This window comes from Coffea arabica, chromosome 6e (assembly GCF_036785885.1).
Source record: "Coffea arabica cultivar ET-39 chromosome 6e, Coffea Arabica ET-39 HiFi, whole genome shotgun sequence".
NCBI lineage: Eukaryota > Viridiplantae > Streptophyta > Magnoliopsida > Gentianales > Rubiaceae > Coffea > Coffea arabica.
In genome coordinates this window covers 20,572,901-20,582,248 of record NC_092321.1, presented here as the reverse complement: position 1 = coordinate 20,582,248, position 9,348 = coordinate 20,572,901, and the positions used below count along the sequence as shown (strand labels likewise).

At 34.4% G+C, this 9,348-nt stretch overlaps 1 protein-coding gene across 1 annotated transcript; it reads left to right on the top strand.

Moving 5' to 3' along the window:
• Nucleotides 1–1,478: 1,478 nt before the first annotated feature.
• LOC113739104 (uncharacterized) lies at nucleotides 1,479–4,891 on the top strand. Its single transcript, XM_027266350.1, has 5 exons — nucleotides 1,479–3,577; nucleotides 3,678–3,986; nucleotides 4,070–4,169; nucleotides 4,251–4,345; nucleotides 4,441–4,891. Exons 1-5 carry the CDS (start codon nucleotides 1,479–1,481, stop codon nucleotides 4,889–4,891), a joined length of 3,054 nt encoding a protein of 1,017 aa, XP_027122151.1.
• Nucleotides 4,892–9,348: the final 4,457 nt, after the last annotated feature.

The window sequence follows — 9,348 nt, the reverse complement described above, 5'->3', positions numbered from 1 at the left end:
CTAATCTAATTACACTACAACAAAAATGACCTTTCCTGACATGCCTATAAGGACACTTGCTGGTTTGTGTCATTATAGTGAACATATCATGACACTTATTAATAAACTCAATAATATGTACTATAATTTTTTTATTTTATCATGATATACAAATAATAATGTGCCTTTAGGTAACCTATGATGACACTCTGGAAAATGTGAGATGAACCAAAAAAAAAAATCAAAAAAACACAGAAAACGACATCGTTTTATTTTGGCTCCAAAACACTTGCTGAAGTACTGTGAAGTTTCATTTTGCCGGCAAAAGGACTTGGTGAAAATTTTCTTCTTCTCATCTCTCTCACCTCTCAGCATACAAGCTATCTCGGCCAGTCTAGAATGTTGGTAGCAATCGAAGCTATCTCCGCAAACAACCATCTTCATCTTTTCTAACCTCAACTTTAAATCCCTCGGCTAAGACATCTGGAAGGGCAGGCAGGGAGTAAAAGCTGAAGAACGGAGCTCTACATTGGGAAAGTGGGAAGATACTTCAGGTGCGCATATCTTGTTCCAAAATTGAAGTGGTAAACACAATGAAGCTGTTGCCCATAACCTGTTCGATAAAATGTCAATTCCCCCCTGTTTTTCATTTTTTTCTGTGAATCTCTTTTAATGTTAATCTATGAAACTTAGTTGTAATTAAAGCTCTGTTTAGGCTATGAATAGAAATCGACTTGGAAGCTCTTTGATGAAGATCAAAATAGCAATGGGGTGACTGGAATGACCTTTTTGCATGACAAGTGCAAAAGTTTAAGAAATAGGTTGATGAAAATTAATATTTAAGGACTTAATTAATGGACTTTTTGTTGAACTACACATTGGTCATGTGCTGGTTATGCATCCGTGACAGATAGGTTCAGATTGTTGTTGAGCAAGATTATTGAATAGACAAACAAATATTATGTCGTTATTGAGATGGGTGAGATCGAATGGTGTACCATTTGATTATGTAGGTGTGATTGACTCAAACTTCCACCCCTCCCAGTTCAGGATGACATAGCACCCTTACGGGTTCTGTTTTTTTTCTCAATTTAGTCCTGTTTCTAGATCAATTAGCTGAATAGTCATAGCAACTTAAAAGAATCCTTGGACCAAAAAAAGATTATGAGTATAAAATAAAAAGCTAGATAGATTCTCTTCTTTCTTTCACATTTCACTGTTTCTCTGTGGTGAATGCTTTTTCTTCATAAATATCTGCTGGCGGTCTAACTGTGTCATAAACCTATGCCTTTTCTAAGTACTAATGTGTAGTTGTTATTTTCATGCTCTTGGAAGCTTGTTGGAGGACATTTATTTATATTAAAAGTATGGATAAAAGTTGGATGGATTTTCCAAGAACAAGTGAAAAGTATGAGGCAGGACTTCAAATGTTTCTAAACTTTGCATTTTCTAGATCAAGTTGTGACGGACTGATTTTATGTCCTTGCAAAGATTGCGGCATGGGTGTTTGTGTGACTAAAATGGAAGCATATGATTATTTGAAAGTGGTAGGCTTTATCAAGGGTTATAATAATTGGATAGCACATGGAGAACTTTCAAACTACTATGAAGCCAAATCTAATTCTGAAAATACATCAATTGGGGTTTCAAATGGGACTAATGACATGCAAGACTTGGTCCATGATGTATTTGGGATACCACATGGAACAAATGAATTGAATAGAGAAGGGGACTTTCCTGTTTCAGAGGCTGAAAAATTTTACAAATTGATTGATGATTCTCAACAGGATTTGTACAGTGGTTGCAAAAATTTCTCGAAGTTGTCTTTCATTATTCGTTTGCTTCACCTAAAATGCCTTGGTAAGATGAGTAACAAGATTTTTAATATGCTTGTTGAGCTGTTGAGAGAAGCATTTCCGGAGGCCATGACTAATTTGCCTTCTTCTTACTATGAGGCTGAGAAATTTATGAATACATTGGGGCTGGGTTATGAAAAGATCGATGCATGTCCTAATGATTGTTCTCTTTATTGGGGTAGTGCTGAAAAAAGAACTTCATGCGAAACATGTAACGAGCTTAGGTGGGGTGCTTCAGAAAATGATCCAACTGGTGAAAAAAGAAAAATCCCTCAAAAAGTATTGTGGCATTTTCCTTTAAAATCTAGATTACAAAGACTATTTATATCTTCTAAAATTGCATCTCAAATGAGATGGCATGAGAAAAAACGTACAAAAGATGGTTGTATGAGACATCCAGCTGATTCTCCAACTTGGCAAACTTTTGACCATCTACATCCAGAATTTGCTAAGGATTGTCGAAACGTTAGATTGGGGTTGGCATCTGATGGGTTTAATCCATTCAACAACATGAGTTCTACACACAGTACTTGGCCTGTGGTTTTAATACCATATAACTTATCTCCGTGGATGTGTATGAAGCAACCGTACTTCATGTTGTCCTTGTTAATACCCGGACCATCCTCTCCTGGGAATAATATTGATGTTTATCTACAGCCTCTAGTTAAAGAATTGACCGAATTGTGGGATTTTGACATTCAAACTTATGATGCATCCCAAAAAGAAAATTTTCAATTGCATGCAGCTCTGTTGTGGACCATTAGTGATTTTCTTGGATATGCAATGTTATCTGGGTGGAGCACTAAAGGTGAATATGTTTGTCCTGTTTGTCACAAGTTCACTCATGCTCGACGGTTGACTCATAGTTTCAAGCATTGCTATATGGGTCATTGTAGATTCTTAGATAGTAAGCATAAATTTAGAAAGCAAGCCCAATTGTTTGATGGCACCGAAGAATATGGAAAGCGACCACCTTTACAAACTGGGGATATGATTGTGAGTGAATTGGGAGACTTGCAAATTAAATTTGGAAAACTTGTGAAAGGTAATCCGAAATTGCCTTTTAATTGGAAAAAGAGGAGTATTTTCTTTGACTTGCCATATTGGAAAGATAATGTCTTAAGACATAATCTTGACTTCATGCACATTGAGAAGAATGTTTGTGAAAATATTTGGGGGACATTGCTGGATATTGAGGATAAAGCAAAGGACCATTATAATTCCCGCCGTGATTTGAGAGAAATGGGAATAAGAAAAGAGCTGCATCCCATTGAGACAGAACCTGGAAAGGTTTACTTACCTCCATCTTCCTTTGCAATGGATAAAAAACAGAAAACTATGTTTTGCAATGTGCTAAAAAAAGTGAAAGTTCCAGATGGTTATGCAGCTAACGTCTCAAGATGCGTTCGAGTAAAGCCACCAAGAATTTCGGGACTTAAAAGTCATGATAATCATATTCTAATGCAGCAATTGATGCCTATAGCTTTGAGAAAGACTTTGCCAAAATCAGTGCACTATCCTTTGATTCGATTGAGTAGATACTTCAGGCAGCTTTGTTCTAAAGTTATTTGTCCTCAAGATGTGGTTCGTTTGGAAAGTGAAATTGCCGTTATACTCTGCGATCTTGAGAAATGCTTTCCACCAACATTCTTCGATGTCATGGTGCATTTAACTATTTATTTGGCAACTGAAGTGAAATTAGGTGGCCCGGTGTATTATCGTTGGATGTATCCTGTAGAGAGGTACTGCTTGTAATTCTAATTATGCCTTAAATGTTTATTGCTTTTTTTCTTTCTTTGATTTGTGGAACTAAACAGAGAGTTTGGAATGATGATACTTTAGGTACCTAGGAACATTAAAATCTTATGTTCGAAATAAAAGTAGGCCTGAAGGTTCGATTGCTCAAGGCTACTTGGCAGAAGAATGCATAAACTTTTGCTCGTTGTATCTTGCGGACTATGTTGAGACAAAATTCAATCGTCCAAGCAGAAATGAAGAAGTACATAAGGAAATTGAAGAGGGTTTAGATATATTCTCTAAATCAGGACATCCTTTGGGGAGGGGCAAGGCAACAGTTTTTGATGCTCATATCTTGAGTAAAGCTCATCAGTATATTTTATTTAACTGTGATGCTGTCACACCTTACATAGAGTAAGTTCAACTACAACTTGATGCATTAAAATTTTATTGTAGAATTCAATGTATGATTACAATTTTGACTCATGTACTTCTAGGCAGCATCGTAGATTGATAGAAGAATGGCATCCTCAAGTTCCACAGCATCTAAAAGAGCGCTTGCACAGCGAAAATTTTGCTTGTTGGTTTGCTGAACATGTAAGTAAAATTCTAAATATTAAGTACAATTTGAATTGTAGGACTTCAAATATAGTTTTATCATCTTTTTTTTTTTTACAGATTGACAAGTTAGAACTTCCTCAAAATGTTTCGGTATTGAGAGACTTGAGGTTCCTTGCTAAAGGTCCAGATGTTGTTGGAATCCAACATGACAAGTATGTTGTTAATGGATTTCGGTTTCACACCAACGAAGTTGAGAAGAAAAGAAAAACGCAGAATAGTGGTTTACAGTCAATGCAACAACATCCAGTTTTGCAAGTATAAGGGATCAAAATCCAGTTTTGAGTGAACTAGTCTACTTTGGCGTCTTGAAAAATGTTGTTGAATTAATTTATGGAGGTCGTCGGGTGGTGTTATTCGAATGTGATTGGATATCAAATGGTTCGAGAATGAAACAAGATGCTAATGGGTTTACTGTAGTCAATTTTGCAAATGTGAGGCCTCATGTTGAGCCATTTATACTCGCTTCACAAGCATCACAGGTTTTTTATGTGGAAGATCCAACTGATAAGGATTGGCAAGTTGTTATCTTTACCACTGCAAGAGGTGGATATAACATGGGCACAACCATGGATGTTGAGACATATTTGCAAAGTGATGTTGGCAATCCTGTTGTTGAGAATGAAAATGAGGAAATTAGTTGGGTTCGTGAGGATGGACTTGGGATTGAAGTTGATTTGTCCCAATATAATCTGATTTAGTATCTTTTATAGTTGCTAAGCTTGTTGGCCCTATTAATTGTTATATGTTTCAATTGCTAAGGCTCTACTACTGGCTGCAATTACTTGTCTACATTTCGTTGGTCTAAAATTACTTGAAGCTTGTGAGTTTTGGTTCGTTTGATTATTGTATACAGCAACTAAATTTGAAGGGACAAATATGGTTTCAAATTTGCGGAATTGCAGATCATGGTGTTTATTCAAGCACCTGCCCGTACACCATACATGGTCTCAATTGAAATGTTCTGTGCAATCTCTAAATGCCTTTGTGTTATGGGAAATTGCTATCCATCAAATTCACTTTCAAGTTTGATTATGATTCGTTAAATGTTTTAACAAAATTGTTATTATTATTTTTGATAATTACAATAATCATTTCTTTGTTTTGTTTTTTAAACTTTTGAGTGTAAGATATAATGCAATTTTTGCAAATCAATTCAGACCAAACATAAAACAACCCATTACTAATTTTAAGAGCCCAATGGGTTGGATAAATACTGGTCATTATTTTATAAGCAATTCCATTAATTGTAAGCTGTAATATTAATGTAGTGAATCATTGTATTATGGCCAATTTTTTATTTCCAATCACCCCTCTCTAATTTTTGATCAATAGAAATAATTTGAAACTTTAATCGATAAATTTCTTAAATAATTTTTTAATACAATGGAAAAATTATTTTTTAAATAAATAACAATTCAAAAAGTGAAATTCTCTAAATTTCCGGTCGAACTGATGTTTGATCGAATTTAATTGGTTTAGTCGAAATTTTGGATTAACCATTAAAGTGACTGGAGACACGATCGAACCGGTCAAGCACGATCGAATAGATCAAACCGATCATACTGATCAAACGTTGTTATTGCATATTCTGTATATATACTCCATAACTAATCTTTGATTGAAGGTTGTTCGGTTTAATTGAATTTTTGGATTAACCATTGAACAAGACTGGAGACACAATCGAACCGGTCGAATCGACCGAACCGATCATTCCGAACTTGGATTGTTATTGCATATATGTCCACTCCATAACTGATCTTTGGGAGAGTTTAATCGGTTTTGTCGAAATTTTGGATTGACCATCAAACTTTCCACTAATTTAACGTTTATTAGTGGAAAGTTCAAATTTAAGATCTTGTAAGTGTTTAATAGCTTCTAATTAACACAAAGTTGAACGGCAATTGCTTTGGAATTGAAAACATTGAATATTCTAAGTGTTTAATTGCTTCTAATTAACGCAAAGTTACACGGCAATTGCTTTGGAATTGAAAACATTGAATATTCTAAGTGTTTAATATAAAATTTATTATATAATATAAAATTTATAATATAATATAATATTATATAAAATTTATAAACTCCATTACCGAATTCGAACCAAATTCGAAATATATGAATTCGGACAACCCGAATTCAAGTTTAATTAACACAAAGTTGAACGGCAATTGCTTTGGAATTGATAACATTGAATATTCTAAGTGTTTAATATAAAATTTATTATATAATATAAAATTTATAATATTATATTATATTATATAAAATTTATAAACTCCATTACCGAATTCGAACCAAATTCGAAATATATGAATTCGGACAACCCGAATTCAAGTTTAATTGCTTCTAATTAACACAAAGTTGAACGGCAATTACTTTGCCTATGAAAACATTGAATATTCTAAGTGTTTAATTGCTTCTAATTAACGCAAAGTTACACGGCAATTGCTTTGGAATTGAAAACATTGAATATTCTAAGTGTTTAATATAAAATTTATTATATAATATAAAATTTATAATATTATATAATATTATATAAAATTTATAAACTCCATTACCGAATTCGAACCAAATTCGAAATATATGAATTCGGACAACCCGAATTCTAGTTTAATTGCTTCTAATTAACACAAAGTTGAACGGCAATTGCTTTGGAATTGAAAACATTGAATATTCTAAGTGTTTAATTGCTTCTAATTAACGCAAAGTTACACGGCAATTGCTTTGGAATTGAAAATTTAAGATCTTCTAAGTGTTTAATAGCTTATAATAAACACAAAGTTGAATGGCAATTGCTTTGGAATTGAAAATATTGAATATATATATGTTCAATCAATTCTAATCCTAACATTTATCAGTGGAAAGTTCATGTATTCACAAGTTCATTTTTATGTTCCATAAACTAATTCGATCCTTCTAATGGTTTGTTAGACTACAAGCCGTACATAATTGCTAGTAGCATAAAATAAATTGGGTACCGAAAACATTTTGATTAAATTCATGTTTTTTGTTAGCTTCACAAAATTTTTAATTTAAGATATTTTTAGTTGTTACACTATATTGTGTATAGCTTTAACAAAATTTTTACTTGTTATATAGCTTTAACAAAATTTTAAGTTGTTATTTTTGTAGTTGTTATATTATATTGTATATAGCTGTAATAACATTTTTAGTTGTTATGTAGCTTTAACAAAATTTTGCCCAAACACACAAAAATTAGCGCGGCAAATTGAAAAATTCAAGAGGCTTGACTAATTTACTTTGGCGTCATTAGTACCGCCTTTATTTCAGACATCTTCTCCCTCTCTCGTTGTCCCCTCCCTTTGCCCTCTCTCTCTGTTTCAAGCTCGCACCACCAATTTGGATAAACCCGTCCATGAACTCGAACCCATTTAGGTAACTTTGTTGAGCTCGCACCATGAAAATCCCTAATTCGGCTGTTGCATTGGCTTGGTGGCAAGGAATGAGAAATTAGGGCTTCAAAGCTTGGGTGAAAGCTGAAGTTCAGATCTTTAAGCTTGGGGAAACCGAGAAGTTAGGGATTCAAGTCATAGTTTGAGGTAATTTCAGTATTTTATGTCTAATTTTGCATTGCATGGTAGACATCTGTCTAATTTAGGTTGTTCGATTCCCATTTCTGACAACCTCCTTCTCCGTTTCTGAGAAGCACATTTCTAGTTGCATAGGTCGAAAGCCTGGTAGAGATGCTATATGTTCTTCTTTCTTGTCAGATTAGGACAATGTGGCTTGTGAGAGCTGTCGAATGCGATTTAGTGTTGTGTATTGTCAGTTGCTTTCTGTTACAACTTTAAAGAGTAAATTTCCAAAGTTTTTTTCCTCATGAATCCTGGACTTCTAAATTGTTGGTGCTGATTGTTTATGAGGAAATTTGTAGTCACAAATGAAAATGATAGCTTTGGATTCTAGTATGATTGTTGAAAATTGTAAGTGTCTTTGCTAGTACTTGGTAGATATTGGGTTCTAAAATGCCTATTATGTTAGTTTTGTTTTTCACCAGCAAATGATTGTGTGCTGGACTGCTTGATTTGAGCAAGTAGGGGGTTTCCCCATGAATGATGGACTTCTTTTGGTTCTGCTCTGTTTTTACTTTCCATGGGAGCTTTTTAGTAACCTCTCAAATGGAACTACATGACCTGAGCAGACCTTGTGACGTGAGAACATTTTGTTGATAGAGATGATAGTACTAGGATTTTGAGAATTGATTTGTGGGTTTCGTCAAATTTACCCAACTGTAATCATCAAGTTCTTAAAGCTGTTTTCAAGTTCTGATTTATAAGCAAAAAGGTTTTTCAAATATAATTAGAAGCAAACTGCCCGAGTTTGATATACAATAGATTCAATAATATTCGTTGCAACTCACAATTAGTTCAATAAAAGTATGCTTGAGCTCGGCTTGCAGTGTAAGCTGTAGTCAAGATAACTTGTTCATTAATTTTAGTTTGTATACTTTATCCATTATCCCAGATTGATGCACTGCTATAGGTAGAGTGTCTGCTTCAATAAAGGCTACACATTTACATTTGTCCCTTTCTTCCCCTAAAATATATATATATGGTGGTGGACCTGGTATCAAATAAATGGTGAATTATGCAGGTATGGCCCATAGAGGTCGAAAATGTAAGCGTGCTGCAAATGGATTGAGAGATGAACCAATTGAGCAACCTCCCTCATGTCATGAAACAAGGCAGCAGCCTCCACTTGGAACAAGCCATGAAAATGTAATTGAACAAGTTCAAGGAGAAGCTGCTCGGGCACCTCAATCTCCAATCCAGAATTCTACATTGGGAATAATGCATGAATCAGGTGACCAAGTTACTCAACAAGCTAATGGAGGTTCACAGTCGCATGAGCAGTGCCAGAACTCTCCAATTCAACAATCTCCACTTGGAACAAGGCACGTACCAACTGAAAAAAATCCAAATCAGGATTCTCAAGGTCAACATTCCAATGACACCACCTTCATGTCATGCAACTCGGACGATGCAGGTATTACTAACTGTTTGAACCAATTCCAGAAGTGCATTTTTTATGTTCATAACTTGCACCTTTTTCTTATTTAATACAGGAAAAGAAACTACAAATGATTCAAGTGAAGTACATCAGAAAACCCGAGGCCCTACATTTATGAAAGAAATTTGGG